The 20,857-nt window shown below is 39.5% G+C and overlaps 1 protein-coding gene across 1 annotated transcript in view; it reads left to right on the forward strand.

Annotated features, from left to right (window-relative positions):
* Nucleotides 1-20,857, forward strand: part of Efr (ER GDP-fucose transporter) — a 196,781-nt gene that overhangs the window by 160,525 nt on the left and 15,399 nt on the right. The window contains exon 7 of the mRNA XM_067141049.2: nt 7,158-7,309. Coding sequence (XP_066997150.1) covers nt 7,158-7,309 — 152 coding nt within the window. The remainder of the gene's footprint in view (nt 1-7,157; nt 7,310-20,857) is intronic.

Raw genomic sequence — 20,857 nt, forward strand, 5'->3', positions numbered from 1 at the left:
TTCCTCTCAGAAATAATTTGCAGTGTGTGGCAGTTTATATGTGTAATCTTGAGCTAATGTGTTGTTATGCACAGAACTGATTATTGCTAGACGAACTAATAGGATAAGTGTTCATTGTTTAGTCATTTTTTTATTGATTCAAAATGGCATTCATCATTCATTGATTCCTCACTAGAAAGCATTGTGAAATGAGTTGTGTGGCGAGCGTCATCCGAGATGGACGTAACCCGTGTTGAGCAGCGTGCGTACACAACTGATTTTACAGTGCTCTCTGTGCTACTACCAGCCGTCACAGAACCATCTGTTGTTGTGAATACACACTATGCCTGCATAGCTTCCACGTGACAAATAGCAGTTTGTGATCCGCTCATATATCTGCAAGAAAAAATAGTTGCAATGGCTTTTGTCCCACCCCACGTATTAATGTCTTGGAGCTACATGAGGGGCCAGACCAGCCCTTGTAAATAAGTGTAGGAAGCTGGGAAGACTCAAGGACTGGCCGTGTAGTGTAGGGGTAGCATGCGTGCCTCTTACCCGAGTTCGATTCCCGGCCAGGTCAGTGACTTTTACCTGGATCTGAGGGCTGGTGTGAGGTCCACTGAGCTACGCGATTAGAATTGAGGAGCTATCTGACGGTGAGATAGCGGCACCAGTCTAGAAAGCTAAGAATAACGGCCCAGAGGATTCATCGTGCTGACCACATGACACCTCGTAATCTGCAGGCCTTCGGGCTGAGCAGCGTTCGCTTGGTAGGCCAAGGCCCTTCAGGGCTGTAGTGCCATGGTGTTAGGTTAGGTTTGGGGAGGACTCAAGGCATCAGTCTGATGAGGACGTGTTTGTGTAATTAAGCTTAGGGATGACCTTAGCAAATAAGTTTTTTGTAATATCGGAAGCCATCTCTTTTCAGTTTTGACTCAGTCTGCCGGAACTAACTTTGAGTAAATAAATTTATAAACTACCTGAAAGAGAAAACTTATGTTAACAGTATTACACCTGAAAAAGAATCAACTTAATTAAATGTTTCGTTCTTGAAAGAACATCAGATTCTATCAAATCACACTCAAATATTTAGAAATAAATATGTATGTTCATTTCTGTTTAAATACTTAGGAACTTGAAATCTGGAACTTATCTTAATGATGCCCTCCTTCGTCTCTACTCCAGCATATGTTGTGAGGTGTTTGAAAAACCGTTGCTCTTTCATTGACATGGGTTCAAATAGCTGCAGTCCACATTATGCACTTCCCCTTGCTTAAGTCAATGACGCTGTGTTTTACTTTTAGTGCTTCCTGTGGTAATTATGTATAAGAGTAGGAATTTTCTACCTAATCAGTGCATTAATTAATGAAAATTATTGCCCATCCCTTAGTATTACCATTGTTGTTGTTTTTGTTGTCTCCGGGCTGAGTGGCTCAGACGGTTAAGGCGCTGGCCTTCTAACCCCAACTTGGCAGGTTCGATCCTGGCTCAGTCCGGTGGTATTTGAAGGTGCTCAAATACGACAGCCCCGTGTCGGCAGATTTACTGGCACGCAAAAGAACTCCTGTAGGACTAAATTCCGGCACCTCGGCGTCTCCGAAGACCGTAATAGTAGTTAGTGGGACGTAAAGCAAATAACATCATTATTATTATTATTGTTGTTGTTGTTGGTAGTGGTAGTAACTTTCCTCGTATTACAATTATGTTTCTAAACTATGCAAGGGTTTTTAATGATCTTTTAATGGGCTGCCTATTGTGCCGGTAATTTTTGTTATTTCATTTCAACTTATACTCTTTTGGAATAGTACATTTGAGTTCATTTATATTAATCTACTATTATCATTGTTATATTGTTTTTGTAATTTGAATTGTTTTTAAAACTATTTGGGTATAATCTAATGAGCTTTTTAATGGGTTGGTTAGTTTTCCTGTAATTTTCTGTTATGTAATTTACGTTTACATGTACGGCTTTTGTGCAACTATTTGCATTTTTATTAACTTTTTTTATAGTCTAATTAGCTTTTTAATGGGTTGTTAGCTTTCCTTTAATTTTCCGTTATGTAATTTACGTTTGCGGCTTTCATGCAACAATATTTGTAGTTTATTATTATCTTTTTGGTAAGGAAATAAATTTGTTAATGATTTGATTGAGCAATTTATGAAATGAATTTAAATGTATCCTGTAGAACATTGTTGATAAATGAATATCCTACTAAATTGTCTGGAGAGGCCAAGATGCTGCGTAAATTCAGAGAATATCCTAAGAAGAATAAGAATATCCTAACCTACATTCCATGCTTTTAAGCCAGAGTTACCTCCTGTGGGATTCATTAAGCTCTAATGCAAAAAATTTGGATTATTGTTCAAAATTTAAGTAGTGTGAAGTTTTTAAATGTGAATGTTTATTGAGATTGGCTTGGTTAGCTTTTGCGATGTAAATTTCATTACCTTCTTTAACATTCAATGATTTACTTTTATTATCAATTTCGTTATTTATGTTTTATTTAAATTACAGTTTCTCACCTATATGCAGGTTCTCTTAAGCTCAAGGTGGATATTTTTGGTGTGTTCATTTCCTTATAACTCATTCTTTATTCTTATTTCTGTTTGCGGTAGGCTTCAAGCTTCTTTAAATGAAGATATTGAGATTTATAGAAAAACGTTCACAAAGTTCATAATTATTTCATAATTTTAACATACCTAATGAAGTTTTCTCACAAATATTATAACAGATATTGATACAGCTCATGTATACACAAAACAAATGCACCTCACAGTACATGCCATCAGGTCGCGGTTCCACACTGCACTCTCCTAGCTCAGATTCTACAACATGCCTTTGCTGCCTCGCTGTTGTGCTGTTTAACTTTGAAAGCTATTTGGGTAGACTCTTCGAACCTCAAGTCAGTTGTGATATTTTTGCTAGAGTTCATAATTTTGAAATTATTGAAGGAAATAAGGCATTCACATTTTTTGGACACATGAACCCAGTAATAGAATGAATCAACAGATGTAATCTGCATTAAAATATATATAATATAACTGATAATCAGAACTGGGTATGCACCATATATAATTGTAATATTTTGACCATGAGTGCCAAGGGTATGGAGACCGGTAGTGCAGTGACAGTGTGGACAGGGCCAATGGCAAGCAAAGCAGTAGCCCTGGTGAATTGTTGAGGCATACGATAAGGCAGTTGACCCGAGCTCCTTTGAAAATGCTATGTGGAAACTGCAGGATACTTTGTTTGGAAATTTCCACTGGCTTATAAAAATAGCGAGTCCAAGTTAATCGCTAATCATTGCAGGGTGCATTAGCAACAGATTATTCCATTGGACGGTCTTGGGGATGCGGAATTCAGCACAACACATTAAGTCGAGTTCTTGGATTTAGCTATGTTGTGAACTACTCTGCGGACGACGCTGAGCTGAGAGAGGCCTTGTTGGAGAACAGGAGTGGTCAGCCGAATTAGTGAATACAAGCTGCGGAAGTTTAAAATTAAAATGCAAGTGTACTTGCAATAACTGTACATACTGGTATTAATAGATTTAGTTAACAGTATAACACATAGGGCCGATTGCAGAAACGGTGTTTAGACGATGACTACAGGTAAACAATGCCTAAGTATGGCTGCCGCATTGCAGAGACGTTATTTATCACTTAGACACTGTCCAAAACTGATGTTCAACCGGCCATGTTTAAACACTGCCGAGAACACTGTTTAACCTCAAATGAGAGGAGTGAATCACAATCAGAGGTTACGTACCATGAAACCTGTCATTTGAATTATCATACTGAAATGATTCCGGGAAAGAAGGTTAGCCCAATGGCCTCTCTGTGGGTCGCCCGCTGCGAAATCGCAGCAATTTATTTGAAATGTATGGTGAGGTAGAGCTTAAAAAACGATTTTGCGTTTCAAGAGACTTGTTTCTTGAGACTGACAAAGGGGACAGTCAAGTAACTGTCAACTAGAATACAATTCTTGGCAACCGATATATTTCATTATACATGGAGTAATTTCCATGGAATTATAGGTCACTTAGACTACGTACATGTCAGAATTACTTGTCCCAATCGTCAGAGGGCTGTCACATACATCAACCAGGAGAAATTCACGTTACTGCCAAGTAAGCACACATAATAGTGAAAACTAAAAAGTAGGTTGCATGTGGTTTTTATATATATGTATAATTGTTGCACTAATTCAGGTAAGTTTTTGGCAACTATGAGATAGGAAAAGGCAAGTGATGGTGATGGAGGTGATTATTGTTTAAAGAAGAAGACTGGGAAAGAAGAGCATGGCCATATGATGGTGGTGATTATTGTTTAAAGAGGAGGACTGGGAAAGAAGAGCCGTGGCCATAATAACAGCCCTAGTATTTGCCTGGTGTAAAAAAAAAGAAAAATTTGGAAAACAATTGTAACTATTCTTTTTTGATGATAAAAATCATGAATAAAAATATATAAATAAAATTACTCAAAAACTTAATAAAATTAATAAGCATAATTAACCGAAATGTCCGTAGTATGGGCGCCAGAGTTCACCAGAATGGATCCCTCGAATTTAGATAAGAGCATGATAAACTTTATATCCCAGGGCGTGTACATAATGCTGCGTACTGGTACATCTGCTGCAGGCCTTACCTAACCTCCTGAAAACGACTAATTAGGTAGGAACTGCACCTAGGTTCATCAATAACACTGATTCTAAAATAGCTAACTATATTCTTAACAAATTCCGTGCATGAGCACCTCATCAACATACAACATTATACATATAATACACACATAAAATATTGCTGGAAAACTCCATATTTACAACAACAACAACAAAAATAATGAAAATCGTGGGAAAACGAAAGCGAGAACTAAGCTACCATTTGCAGATAGTCCGATGAACAATGTACATGTATGGAGATAAATACCCTTCACTGTCTCTATATCAATTCGACTTACCGATTCTCATAATCGGCAGTTATCACATCACACAGATACTGTACCTTGTACTACTGTGTTCACATATTTTAACACTTGTAAAGATATATACACACGTCTTTCGATCCTCAACATAAATTATGGAAAGTCTGAGATAGCTTTCACCAACATATAATGCTAGGCCGCCACAAGTGCTACAATACTTAATGCGCAAGCACTCTCCACAATCAGCCACTTTCCACGAACATAACAAGACTACGCTCCACGAACGTTTGAAGTCCAGTCCATTGCAGCCGTGTCACTCCAGTACCGTGTATCAGCACCACTTCCTTCCCGTACAGTGCGTCAGTTGTAGTTCTCTTATACAATGTCACTGGTTGTAGTTACCTTCCTTCTCGTTCCTTTACAATCACCTCTACAGTCACCCTTACAATGTTCCTTACAACGTCCCTGGTTGCCACCGTATGATCAACCTTTATAGACATCAACATCCCCCTCCTCTCAGATGATACGTCTGGATTGGTGCTTGCCCACCAATCATGAGTGAACCTCTTGTCAAGCCCAAGCCCTGAACTACTTCTTCCTCCCAAGACAATAACAAACTCTGGGGTATATTCCATGAATCACCAAACTTTCCTAATACAACAACAAGCTCATCTCATCAGGCTGGGATATATACATGACTCATGAATTTTCCGACACAACTACATCACAACAAACACTGGGGCAGCCATATGACTCATTCAAATTACCAGAGTTATTAAAGCAATGTTTTCCCACTCGTGCAAAACAAATTACTCATACCTACATATGTGGATATCTTCCAGCTTATAAATATAAATGACGAAACATACAAATGAAATACCGATAATAATAATAATAATAATAATAATAATAATAATAATAATAATAAATCGAATACTGACAATAATATCTCTACCTTCTACATATAATTCGGGGGTGTGATATATGTACTATCACACAATCTTCAGAGCTGCCAATGATATGTTTCGAACCTATGATTTCTAGAATGCAAGCCGCACCTATATGGCCCTTACAACACATTCAGTTACACTTTACTATTGTTTCATCTTCCCTTCATAGAAGCTGTTTACGACTAGATTACACTCACAAAGCTATAATGAAAGCTATACTTCCCCGTACGGTGGCATGTCACGTTAATATCGATAAATATTAGGGGATTTAATTTCCACCAAAAGCGATATTCTTATCTGTGGGCAAGTCATGCTCATGCTTAGCCATATTTCAGTAATGTGTAGGAAGGCAAACAGCTGACAGGTGTTCCACGTACGCACCGATGAATTTCATTGGTTGCGACAAGCAATGAGTTGCATGAAAGATATTTCTATCTCCATTTTCAAACCAATATTGAATCTTTAAATGATGTCTAGTTAAAGACCGGCTGAACATTCTTTATGCAATGGAAGATCATGCTTGATTTGGACGTTGTTTAGATAGACGTTATCTAAGGCTTAAAACTAGTCATCATTTCTGCAGTCGGCCCACTGCCTCTCTGAGTAGTCATTTTAGCTTTCAGGACGCTGATAACCCATGACCATATATTTGTTGTGTATCATTGTTCTATAAATGTAGAATAAAGGCCAGAGAAATAAATTGAAATAATAATATTGACTGTAAATTTTGATTTATTTTTATGTCATCAGAGACTGATAATCATATAGTTGGTCTCGTAAAATAGCAATTATTATCATTCACAACATTTCCATAGTTTAAATATAATCAACTTGTTTGAATTGTCTGGTAACCAATGGTCTACTCTTTTACATGAAATACTTTAATGCTCATCCCAAGCAGAGTGGCTGCACATGTTAACCCCCTGTGGCTACGGAGCCAAGCTCTGCACTCAGAATATGCTTGGGTTCAACTTCCACTGTCGGTTGTTCTGAATGTGTTTTTGTTTTCAGGTCCAGCCAAATGCCGGTACAGTTTCTCTTCATAGGCCACAGCCAATTTCTTCCATCTCCTTACCCAATTTCATTCCCTATCTTTCATTTCATGTTCATTAGCTCCTCAGCTGAGGCTGGCATCAGGAAGGGCATTCGGCTCTAATAACATGCCATATAATTACATTTCACGTCATCTCTGACCCCGTGTCAGTAAATGAGACTGAGGGGTGGACTAGCAAACTAACATACTCACTTTAATTTTCGTGTATATATGAAGAAGTTGTGCTAATTTTAATTTGTTTTTATTTTTAGCATTTATTGCCGCTTCCTGGTTTTTTGCTCGTATATAATGACATTTATGAGCATATCATCTCAATGAGTCAGAGTGAACCCATGCTGGTACCAGTGATTGGAGTAACACTACCAAAAATGTTCGTGTATTTAGCGGGAAATGTTTTAACTCAGTATCCTTTGAAATATTTTTTGATGTAGCTTACCTGTGAATGTAAGGTTCATTTTTGTACTTTTTTCTCTGTTTTTGTTATTATAAACACCTGTAATGTATGTGAGACTGGAAAATATATATATATATATATATATATATATATATATATATATATCTCTTTTTTTCCTCAGCTTCAGTTCCTGTTTTTATATAGCGTCCTTTATTTTGAAGTTCTGCAGTTGCACCTGCTGTAGTAGAATTATCTGTAACCTCAAGCCAACAGTTGAGCATCATGAAATATTTTGTTGAGTGTCACTTATCCATTGTTAGACCAGTATCCAGTCAGTGTCAGTTATACTAGTTCATATCCTTGTTTCTTGTGTTGTTTTGTTCTAAACCAATTAAGATGAGTGATGAGAAAAAAAAGGGCTTTGTTCTCATTTGGTGAGATATGAAATGAGAGCAGAAAAAGCTGTAGAGTCAAGTGTGGAATTTAATTAGAAGTTCAAGTACAGAGAATGAAGAACAGTATATAAAAATGGATAGGAGCCAATAGTGATGCCGAAGGTATGAAATCAATTTAAGTTTGACTTGTTATTTTAGCACTAATTCAGGTTCTTTTTTTTTTAGCTCGCTCCGAGTGACAGGGGAACATGCACGGAAGGTGATAGCGAGTCCGGGGTGACTCATTTGCCGAGAGATATATTGCTTCATGACCGGCTAAGATGATCTAATGCAGTATGGTAGCAATAACCATTGCTTCACAGCAATAGTTTAGTTTAGCATCTGTGGTATTGGTGTTCACCTTAAAATAGCATAGTCTCTGTAGGAATACAAAAGTTATCGTGTGTTTGACGAGTGATGTATGCAGTAGAACAGCGTGTATTCATTGTGTTGTGCTATGCAAAGCATTCTTCTTATACACAGTGCCGCTTTCGATTCGTTTGCAAATTTCCTGGCATCCTCCCTCCCCATAGAAATATGGTACATAAATTAGTAAAAAAGTTCCACAACACCGAGTCCATTCTTAACAAGAAATCACACAGGATACAGACTGTTTTAACAGAGGAAAAGCTTGACGAAATAGGAGCTCTCTTGGGAAGAACTCCAGCAAAATACCTGTCACGTCTCACCGTACAAGCTAATGTGTCTATCTTCTGCCCACAAAGCAACAAAACTGTTAAAAGCCAAACAGTACAAACCCATCCCTGCCCAACATGTAAGAGGACCTGACAGTTTTGCTAGGGTTCAGTAGTGCAACTGGTTGCTTCAGTCAGTTCATGATGGGTATGTTGACCCAGAACTTTTATTTTATAGTGATGAGGCATGGCAACACTTAAGTGGCTACGTAAATAGTCAAAACAATTACTACTGGTGTGAAGAAAATCCCCACCAGCTGCATGTCCGTCCACTTCATGATGTACAGATGGGAGTTTGGTGCGCAGTAAGTGCTCGCAGAATTATAGGGCCTATATTTTACCATGAAACAATAAACTGAGATGGCAACTATTATGATTCAATCATAATAATTACAAATTACCCATCATTATTACACCTTTACGAATCAGACATCACAAATTACGATTTTTTTGTTGATTTAAAATCTAAGTGTATGAAGTGTTCAAAAGGATACACAAGGAATTCCATTACAGCTTGAATTCTCAGATAATTATTTTTGGATTTCACAGTAATCATTCCTACCCCTTTCCTGTCCCTCGTTTAAGAATATTTCGAGTTTTCACACGCCGAACGCAGCGTGTGCTTCCAGTACCAGAAAAATAGGCCCTGTGAAGTGGTATATCTTGTGGAGTTGTTGTCTTTGTTTATCACATGATCAGACTTCCATGCAAGTATGCGAGTTCTTCTGGCTTTCTTTTGGCGGCATAGTAGTGACAAACTCCGTTTCATTGTGAATACTGTGTGCGTGGCTGTTGAAGAAGTATTTATTGTGATTTTGGTTGCCAAATTTACATATACTGTATTGCTCTTCTAGGATATATCCTAATCATGTGTTATGAGATACGAAAGGTTTGAAATAATGAAGCAATTTATTTTGCAGGAAAATACGTGTGATGACGTTACCGTGACTAATGACGCTAGTAATAAGCCAAAAATAGTTCAAAAATTTAGGGAGGAATACTCGAAAGAATGACCCTGTTTACTGCGTTCCTCAAAATCTCATTCACACGTGTTTTGTAGTGTGTGTAGCCTGATTTTTCAGATGTGCATGATAAGGAAGAAAAAGACTGAATTCTGTGCTAATATGAACACCGAACTGTTAAGTGCTCTGTTAGTGCAGAGAATGCACATATTATCAAATGTAAAAGCATGTCACCAGTGTAAGTTTACCAGACAGGAACTACAAGCTGCTAAGGGTGCAGCTACAGTACTCAACAGAAGAAATGATCCTTCAACCTCCACTCAGATATGGACTGCAGATCACCTGTTACTTTAGCAGGTAAGAATCATACACTCTTTTTACGCCAGTCTTTGAATATGTTACATCTGGTTGAATTGTATGTTGTTCATTGATTTCTTAATGATATGTATGGTAGTAAGATCTCGGGGAAAAAAATTCTACCCCCGTCCCCTAACGGCAGCATTACAAATTGCCTTTCTTGAAAGCTGGCATCTCTGAATAAATGCTGATCAATATGTAGACCTCGATCTCAGACCATTCTTTCAAGAGCTGATGGAAAAAGAAAGGAGTTATGGTTAATGCAAGATAATGCAACAGCACACACTGCTAATCAGTCTATGGAGGTAATACAGGAAGTTTTCAAAGATTGTGTGGTTAATTATTCCCCTAGATCTCCTAATTTAAATCCCTGTGATTATTACCTGTGAGGAATGCTGAAGGGAAAAGTGTATGTGAACAAACCCTCACACAAGAGAAAAATGATAAAGAGAACATTACACAAGTTATTTCGAACATCATACGGGCTGAGATTCACAGTGTCTGCAAACCTGTTACGAGGTGTCAGGCGTGGTTGACAGCTGAGGGACAACATTTGAACATCAAATGTAATGCCAGCTAGGTTTTAGACTCATAGTTTCTGTAGAAATGGCTTTCTATTAGTATGTATTGCTGCGATGTAGTGGGGAGGAAAAGTGAGCATTATACCGGCTAGCGACGGAGTGTCATTGCACCAGCCGTGCCGTGCTCTTGGGTGGTACTGTGAAGCGAGCTAAAAAAAGAGACCCTGTATTTCTTTGTTAAGTTTTCTCACAATAAATGTTAAGTGATTGTATTATGCTTTTTATTAAATACTCCTAACAGAAAAATAATAGCTGCCTGAAACGCAATGTGCTAAAAATATTTTGTAGAAATTTATTTTATTTTTATTGTCCTTTTAAATATTATATTTTGCCATTTTGTGCCTTTTGCTTAAATCCAAGTAACAGCCCCATTACTTATTGACAAATTTTAACAAAACAAATTGAATTTTATTCTAGGACATATAACCATTTCTTCTTTACATTTTTCCAGACACTGTCTCGCTTAGAAGCAGGGTATTAATAAGAACTGTAATATTACCAGCACATCTTTCAAGCAAGAAAAAGAAAGTCACTTCAACTTCATCATCATTGGATTTGTTTGTTGTGAAAACCATATCTGAATCGAAACATTATTAGATTTACAAGTAGCTTGATATGTGTACTTCCAGTACTGCATTTCCCAGTGTGAAACACTCAACTTGCCAGGCTGAGTGGCTCAGACGGTTAAGGCGCTGGCCTTCTAACCCCAACTTGGCAGGTTCGATCCTGGCTCAGTCCGGTGGTATTTGAAGGTGCTCAAATACAACAGCCCCGTGTCGGTAGATTTACGGGCACGTTAAAGAACTCCTGCGGGACTAAATTCCGGCACCGTGGCGTCTCCGAAGACCTTAAAAAGTAGTTAGTGGGACGTAAAGCAAATAACATTATTTATTAACATTAACACTCAATTTCTGTAGCTAATGCAACAACTACTGTATTTTCTTGCATAATTAATGCACTTTTTTGATGAAAAGTACATGCAAAAGATTTGGGTGCATAAATAATTCAGGGAATTCAGATATACAATAAAAAAATTTAAAAAAAGGTTATTTATATTTAAAACATACATCAGTTATACTATACACAAAAGTGGTTAACTCATTTTCATTTTCAGTTACCATCACTTGGTATAAAATTATGGCATAAGTTTTCTTCATAACATTCAAATAGAGTAGGCCCTACATCAGGCAAGTTGGACACGCGGATTTGAAGTATGGACACTGGAAAATATTCTTCCCGTTACAAGTTGATAAAATGACTTGAAGCAAAATAAATATGAATTAATAAAAGTACCTATCACAGAAGTAATAATGACGTACCAGTAAAAGGAGGGGGGGGGGGGATCTTTCCTTTTATAAGCTATCATCTTCAGTGTACCGGCACTGCAGGAATAATTGCTGCTGCCATCATTGCAAGCATCTTCCATTAGAAGTTATCTTCACTCCTGTCTAACGTATTCATGATCCCCGTTTTCTTGAAGCTCTTTTCAATTGCCTTTGAAGAAATCATGTCCCTAGTGCACAAGATCCACTCGCAAAGGAGTTTCCCAGGTGGTTTTCAAATCCTGTTTTGGAGTAATTTTATGCACACTTTCCACCATCCAGCATTGATAGAGTTTTCACTCATTGTCCTTGAATGGTTTATTTATCAGAAAGTCCAAGTGTTGGAAGTACTAGTGTCAATCCACCAGGAATCACTGCCAAAAGAGTTTCCATGTTTTCCGATAATTTTCTGGTGTCTTCCATCAGGTGGTCATGAAAATTGTCCAACATAAGTAGGGCTGGATATCAAAGCAGATACCCTGCTAGATTTCCCCAAGCCATTTGTATCCATTCTTGTACGGATTCTTTTCTTGGATACAAACTTGGATCCCACCCGGAAATTTTACTTTCAGCATTGTTTTTCGTTTCAGAACAACTTAAGTTGCAATATTTCTTCCACCAGCTGTTAAGCAAGCATTACAGTAAATCATTGTGTTTTGCTCCCAGTACTGCATATGATAATATTCAGCACCCCTTGCTTATCGGTTGTTCAGCTATGTGCCATATGAATTTCTGCTTCCCAATCTCGAAGCAATGAAAATCAGTTACTTTTTGGTTGAAATCATTTTGCATTCTTTGGTGTAATGATGATGATCATTGAAGAGAAAGTTCATTTCTCTTCATAAAATTAATCATCCAGCCTCAGCTAACCTTAAAATTTAAGGCACTGTTCTTACATGCTGCAGCTATTTAGAATTTTGTGGGAAACTGCATATCCATCGTTACATAACAAAATCACATATTTCTGCATATCCTCCTGTACTCGTGGAAATTTGCCAACTTTTTGGCCCATGAAATGCTTTGCGAAACTTGTTGGTCACTTGAAGTACAGTTTTCTGTTTCTGCCAGTAGTGCAGGTTGCATTTGGACACTGAATACTTGCGGCCCACTACCTTATTCCCATGTGTTTCAGTGTAACTTATACTGTAAGTTTATATGATACAGTATTGCTCAAATACTTGCTCGTTGTGAATCAACAAACACACGTATAAATTGCTTGGTTTCCTCTTGTGGTAATTTACTCCATACCCATTGAGACCAGAAGCCACACAAAAATGGAGGAAGAAGGCCAGTAAAGGATGATCAAGAAGTTGGAGGAAAGCCAGATGACGATGGAGAAGTTGAAAGAAGGCTATAAGAAAATGGAAGAAAGCCTGAAGATAGTAGAAAGTCAGAAGAGGATGATAAAGGGGATGGAAGACAGCCAGAAGATGACAGGATTATCGAAGAAGTGAAGGAGCAGCAAGTAATAGAACCCTCAGAAAGCCCTTGAAGATCCCTGGTAGTGTTGGTGAAGAAGGGGGACGGCTCTACTCGGTTATGTATCAACTAGATGAGACTGAAGGACACCTTGAAGAAAGACAACTACCTGCTACCCCGGATTGACGATGCCCTGGATACAATATCAGGGTCGAAGTAGTTCTCAGTACTGGATCTAATGAGTTACTGGCAAGTGGAGATTCATCCTAAAGTGGTGATAAGACTGCATTCTCAGTTAGACATTGTCTCTGGCAGTTCAATTTCAATTAGAAATAGGAAATCCTTTCCTTTTTCTAATTGTGTAGTTCGTCAATATGGAGATGAAGATTATTGATTACGAGTTCAATTTCATTCCATTTGGGTTGTGTAATGCCCCAGCAACTTTTGAGAAGTTGATGAAAACCGTGCTGAGAGGACTATACTCGAAAATGTAATCTACCTGGATGACGTCATTAATCTAGGAAGCCCCTTCAAGGAGCACCTCAGGAGCTTTAGGGAGATCTTCGGAAAACTGAGAGTAGCCCAGATGAAGTTTAGCCCGAAGTAAGGGAGTACAGTACCTCGGCCCTCCCGTCTCTGAGGAAGGAGTCCATACCGATCCAGAGAAAACCATGGCAGTGAGGAAGTGATCAGCACCCAAGGACAAGTCCCAGCTTTGAAGTTTCTTGGGCCTCTGTACCTACTACCGTCGATTTGTCAAAGGATTTGCTACCATTGCCGAACCATTGCATTGCCCTACAGAGAATGACTCAACGATTTATCTGGACGGAAGAATGCGAAAAAGCTTTCGTCAACTGAAGCATGTCCTGTGTATGGCACCGGTATTGGCATATCCCATTGCTGGAGCGAAGTTTGTGCTCCACACGGACGTGACTGAATTTGGCATTGGGGACATCCTGTCACAAGTTGTTAACAATGAATAGAGGATAGTGGCATACTTCAGTAAGCCCCTCTCATAAAAGGAAAAAAAATGACTGCATCACCTGGAAAGAGCTGGTAACCATTGTGAAGACCATCGAGAATTTCCATAATTACCTGTATGGCCAAGAATTCCTCATCAGGACTGACCATGCATCAATTAAGTGGCTTCTGCATTTCAGGAACCCAAAGGAATAGCTTGTACGATGTCTGGAGAGGCTGCAGCAGTATAACTAGATAATCTAATACCGCGAGGATCACCTGCATTCCAATGCCGATGTTCCGTTTTGAAGGCTTTGTCGAGAAGGATGCAAGTTCTGCTCCTATGGGGAAGGTGAACGCGAAATTCCCTGTAGAAGGGCCACCACACAGTTCGAGGGAAACTTGAGTTGCTACATGTGGATGAAAGAACAGAGAGATGACGAGGACATCGGACTGCTGTCTGAGTGGAAGAGTACCTGTGTTGCAAGGCCTGGATGGACATACATCAGTAACCTCAGCCCCAAGTTTAATTCGTACTTATTGCAGTGGGATTTGCTGGGGACCAGGAATGGGTTGCTGAAGCGCATCTGGAAAAGTAATGAAGGGAAGAATTTTCAGGAGCACATGGTTGTCCCATGAATTGTTGTGCCAGAAGTCTTGAAGGAAGTTCATGGTGGAGTTTCAGGAGGTCACCTCAGAATAAAGTGAACCATGCTGAAAGTTCGTGAGACGTAAAGGTTGAATGAAGACATACACTGTGGGTGCGACCCTCGAAAGAGTGGCAGTTGATGTGGTCAGACCATTCCCTACCAGTGATACGGGCAAAGTGCTGTTTACTCTTCACCGACTGTTTCACTAAGTGGCCTGGGGCATATGTGCTTCTGAACCAGGGGTCAACTATGATGCCACAAACCTGCTACGCCAGCGTAGCAGGAGGAGAAGTGATACTCCCACGTGGCGCGTCCCAGGTGGCGGATAGGGGGGTCCTAACCGGCTTGCCGGCGGACTTGAGGGAAATAAAATACCTCTCGCGGACCAAACACTCAACCCCCTGTGGGTGGGGGACGCAGACGAAGAATACACCCATGGTATCCCCTGCCTGTCGTAAGGGGCGACCAAGGGATGATTGGATTAGAACCATGAAACTACTTGTGATTAGTACCCCCACGCGGGGAACACCATGGGTCACTGTTACTTGTACGTAGTACCACTATGTTCGGTACCAAATAGGTTTGTGATTAATAGCAATCAGGAGCACCGTGCAGTCAGGCTCTTACGGTACCTGTAATTAGTAGCACTATATGAGCAACACCAGGGTTCTGGCTTGCCTATGATTAGTACCCACTATATAAGGAACACCACGGGATAGTACGAGTCCTTGTGGTTAGTACATTTAGGTGATGAAAACCATAGGTTTGCGTTGCCTGTAAATGGCGCCGCTATGTGTGAAACACCATAGGTCTGTATTAGATGTGCGAATTTCACTACCTGTGAGTAGTACCATAATGTGTGGAATACCGCGAGTCTACGATACTTTTGATTAGTACCGCACCATGTCAAATACCATGGTTCTACTGTCCAAGCGATAAGCACCATTATGAGAGTCCGATGACGTATATTTTGGACCCCTTTAGCTTGCAAGCATCCTCGATTCAGTATTGAGCTATAGAAGTAGTCCCTTGGTCAGTATTACTATTGTTTTCCGTCAGTTTCTGAGACTGAGGCATTGCGGGTCGGCTCTACTGATTGTTTTAACTTCATATCCATCCGTTCATTTTCCGTCCTCACGCTTTGAATTCTGGTCAGTGGAGGATTTTGTATTTTTATTTTGTCATTGCATTTCGTCTCATTTCGTACCATCAGGGGCCGATGACCTCAATGTTAGGCCCTTTAAAACAACAAGCATCATCATTATCATCATCATCATCATCGCAACTATGATGGTGGAAACCCTCATGAATGAGTACATCAGCAGATACAGCACACCATTGGTGCTACAATCTGACCAAGGGCGGAAGTTTGAGTCGGCAGTCTTCCAAAGTCTGTGCTGGTGCTGGGTATCCAGAAAACGAGGACCACGTCTCTACATCCCCAGTCGGATGGAATGGTAGAATGATTCAGTTGGACCATCAAGAATCTCTTGCGAATAGTCGTCGGCAAACATTGGAGGGACTAGGATCATTTATCTTCCTCTATTCCTCATGGTGTACTGGTCTGTAGTACACGAGGCCACTGGATACACACCTTCAAGAATGTTGTTTGTAAGAGAACTGCACCTACCGGTGGATTTAGCGTTTGGCCGACCTGAGGACCATCTTGTTCTTACTTGAACAGTACTGCCTGGATCTGGCAAGGAAACTATTGGATTCAGGGCGACTGAATGAAGGCACAATACAACCAATGAGCAGACGCTATCGGATATCATGAAAACAACCTAGTGTGGCTATATAACCCCGTAAGGAGGAGAGGTTTCCCCCCAATCTCCAGACATTGTTGGAAGGCCCTTACTGTGTTTTAAAGAGAATAAATTACTACATCTATCGCATACAACGGTGCCTGAGAAGTAAAATGAAGGTGGTGCATCTGGACCGACTGACACCTTTCCAGGGAACAGCTGAGTAAGGTAACTGATCGGCACAAGCAGCTCTCGGAGGAGGGCAATGTTACGTACTCAAATGTCCATCTGCCCTGTCGTAGCTGCCTCGTATATGTTCGCAGTGGACGTTGTCTGTCAAATTGTTCATTGTGAGTGTTGTGTATGCTTCGCTGTAACAGTGCGACTGTGTGAATTGTGTTATTTAATATTGTGACTTTTTTTTAAATTGATAACGATGTCCAAGAAGAGACTGTACAATGATACTACATTAAATTAAATATGGCTTCACAGTCGTTGAACGGAATGAAATACAACAGCCTCAATGCGAACCAAGAAAATGAGAAAGCAGTGGAAGCATCATATGAACTAGCCCTTCTGATTGCCAAAGACAAAAAAGCACACACAATTGGGGAAACATTAGTAGAGCCATGTAAGTTATTAGCCGTAAATATAGTTTTGGGTGAAGGGAGTCGGCAGAAATTGTCTAAAATTTCTCTTTCTGATAACAGAGTAAAGTGCAGACTTCAAGAACTGTCAGAAGACATTAAAATGCAAATTTTGGAGAAGGTGAAAGCATCTCCAGTGTTTTCAATTCAGTGTGATGAAACAACCGATGTGGCCCATTGTTGTCAACTGATTGTATATTGTCGATTTGTCGACAGTGGAATTTTAAGAGAAGAAATGTTATTCTCCCAATGTTTGAAAACAACTTCGAAAGCTTGTGATGTGTTTTCTGCCATCGATAGTGTTTCCCAAGAACATGGACTTTACTGGGAAAATGTAGTAGGTGTATGTACGGATGGTGCACCTGCTATGATTGGGCACATCCTGGGTTTCTCAAATTGGCCAAAGATAGCAATCCAAACATCATGGGAACCCACTGTATAATTCACAGGCAGGCTTTGGCGGCCAAAACCTTGCCCCAAGGTTTTAATAACACTCTAAAATTTGCTGTAAGAATTGTGAACTTTGTGAAGACAGGTTCTTTACAGACAAGATTGTTTGAAGCCCTTCATGTTGACCTTCAAGCCGATCACAAAACTCTCCTTTTCCATGCAGAGGTTTTCTGGCTATCGAAAGGGAACGTTTTGGCTCGGGTGTTTGAATTAAAGTCTGAAGTTGACATTTTTCTTCTTGGCGAAGGTAAGAACAATCTGTACGAAGTGTTTACTGATGCCAATTTTATCGTCTCATTGGCATATCTTTGCAATTCTTTTGAACCTTTGAACAGTTTGAACTTAAAGCTCCAAGGCAAAAACTTCAATATTATGCTTGCTTATGATGCCATCAGAGTTTTTCTGGAAAAAATACAGTAATGGAAACGCCGGCTTCAGTTGAACAACTTCTCATCTTTTCACTGCCTTAATGAAATTTTGCCGGAAAATGAACGTGATCGTAATAAACTTAAAGTGCAAATTCAGTCACTTTTTGATTCCCTGGCACAGGAATTCAATTTCTACTTTCCTGATATCTCGTCAGATGAATGGTCCTGGATGTTAACAAGAAGTCCATTTGCCATTGACATTGAAGCACTGCCAGCACAACTTCAAGAAGAAGCCATAGATTTGAAGTGTGATTCAAAGCTAAAAGATGATTACAAGATATTAGGACTGGGTGACTTTTGGGTAAACTATCTTGCAGTTTATCCTGAAATAACCAAAGTAGCATTGCGTGTCATTGTCCCATTTTCAACGACATATTTATGCGAGTCAGGATTTTCAACGCTGAGTGTCATAAAAACAAAGCAGCGCTGTCGGCTTGATGTTGGAAGTGATCTCCACTGTGCTCTGTCAAATATCAAACCAAACATACCGATTCTTACAAGAGAAAACAGTGTCTACCCTCTCACTGACATTTGTTGACTAATTTAAGGATTTATCATAAAAGTGTGTTCTTTGTATTGTGCTAAAATAAAACTAGTATGTCATAGATATAAAGCGCCTACTTCATATGATTTTTTCATAAATAATTGAATAATGGAATAATTCATTATGTAGTGGCATTAGGTTAGGTCTATACCCTCCACGTCAGTTTATCGGAGAGGTTATAGAAGCGACAGGCGGGGGAGGGGGGGTCAACTGGCAAAGGTTGGGAACCACTGCCTTACAGAGACAGCACCTAGCAGCATCAAGAAATGTAAAGAAGAGTTGAAATGTTGTTTTCCATTCACTCGTGACTGAAAATACATCTAATGTCTCACAGATGTGAAAACATAGTCCATTAATACTGCTTTGCGGGACCCACCCCCCCCGTCTTAATTATTCCAGGATCGGATAATGTTTCACCTATTCTAATTATGAGAGTTCTATTTTCTAGAAATTTAGCCACACGTTCAACCGCTCTTTCATCTAGTCAAATAGCGGAAAATACGTTCTATGAGAATGTAAGGAACGTGGTGTGGAAGAGAGAAGTTCCTATGAAATGTAAAGAGACAATGTACAAGATGTATTATACCCTTATATTAACTCATGCATCAGAGACTTGGACTTTGACAGCAAGAAATGAGAGTAAAATTCAGGCCGGTGAGATGAAATTCCTGCGAATTGTGGTTGGGAAGACAAGGAGAGAGAGAGTAAGAAATATTGAGGTCAGAAAAGAGATAGGGGTAAAAAAAACTGAGCGATATGATGAAGGAGAATAAATTGAGATGGTTTGGACATGTTATGAGGATGGAGGATGGCAGGATACCAAAACAAGTGTTGGAGGCTAAGATAGAAGAAAAGAGGGCAAGAGGGAGGCCCAGAGCAAGATGGATGGACTCTTGTCAAGAACAGTATAAGAAAAAGAAGACTGGACTGGAATACAATTACTGAAGAGGAGTGGTGGAAGGAGAGGCAACGGTGGAGAAGTGCCCCTAACTGGCAGGATCTGGACAAGGGGAAATGAAAATGATGATGAAATAGCCCTCATATTCATCAATAGTCTCCCATAATCTACCTTATCAAGGGCCTTGGATAGGTCAATCGCACTACAGTCCCTTTGGCTTCCTGAATCTAAAATACTGTATCTGCTATATCTTGCTGGAGTTGTACAAGTTGAGTCTCATTGGAATAACCTTTCTTAAGCCTGAACTGTCTTTTTTTGCTTTACGTCGTACCGACACAGATAGGTCTTATGGCGACGATGGGATAGGAAAGAGCTAGGAAGTGGAAGGAAGCGGCCGTGGCCTTAATTAAGGTACAGCCCCGGCATTTGCCTGGTGTGAAAATGGGAAACCACGGAAAACCATCTTCAGGGTTGCCGACAGTGGGGTTCGAACCCACTATCTCCCGATTACTGGATACTGGCCGCACTTACGCGACTACAGCTATCGAGCTCGGTGAACTGTCTTCTATCAAACCAGTTAGTAGTTTTGCAAATGTGTGTAATATAATCAGAAAGAATGCTTTCTTCTAGCTTACAGCAACACATGTCAAGCTGACTGGCCTGTAATCATATGCTTTATGTTCATCACCCGTTCATTTCTACACTGGGACTACTGTAGCAACTCTCCCCTCATAGCTCCTTCCAAATAAGTATTTCAGGTATGGCACTGTATCCCAACCCATTGGGTGGTATGAATAAACATGAGTATTTAGTATATACTCAACATTTCTGAGTATATACTCCACTTCATAAGAATAAAGTTCATGAGAATGTACTCACTAGCTGAGTATATACTCATGTCATGGAAGTGGTGTAGTATAAACTCACAATTGTAACAGCCTGAGAGTAGATTCTCATTTGTGGTATGAATAAAAGAGAGTACATTCTCAGATTGATGAGTACAATCTCAGTCTGTTTTGAGTGGGGCTGCTATGTGTCTCAAGTATGAGCATTTGCTGATTTATTGCTCTTAAAAGTATTATGTAAATGGCTGAGTTTATTAATAATGTGGTACCTGTTTCAGGGAGGGACATGGGAATGTGAATTCTGAGAATTTTAAGTCTGTACCATTTTCCAAAATTGAATTTATTTGGACAAGCAAAACTATTTAGAATATAGTTAAATTAAACGTATTTTTATGACTGTTAGGTCACCCTGGATTTCAATGTGGCATAGAGAACTTTGTACATAACAAAAACTGAGTAAACTTATTGTTGAGGTTATGTACCATATTTTGTGACTAAAGCTGTAGTGTGAATTGCATTTCCTCAAAATAATAATAAAATTGCCGTTACCAAACCAGAGCGGCAGAAAGTTTAATTATCCAGCAGCATTGGCTGTTCTTGACTGCCTGCACTCATGTTAT

This window comes from Anabrus simplex, chromosome 2, assembly GCF_040414725.1.
Source record: "Anabrus simplex isolate iqAnaSimp1 chromosome 2, ASM4041472v1, whole genome shotgun sequence".
NCBI lineage: Eukaryota > Metazoa > Arthropoda > Insecta > Orthoptera > Tettigoniidae > Anabrus > Anabrus simplex.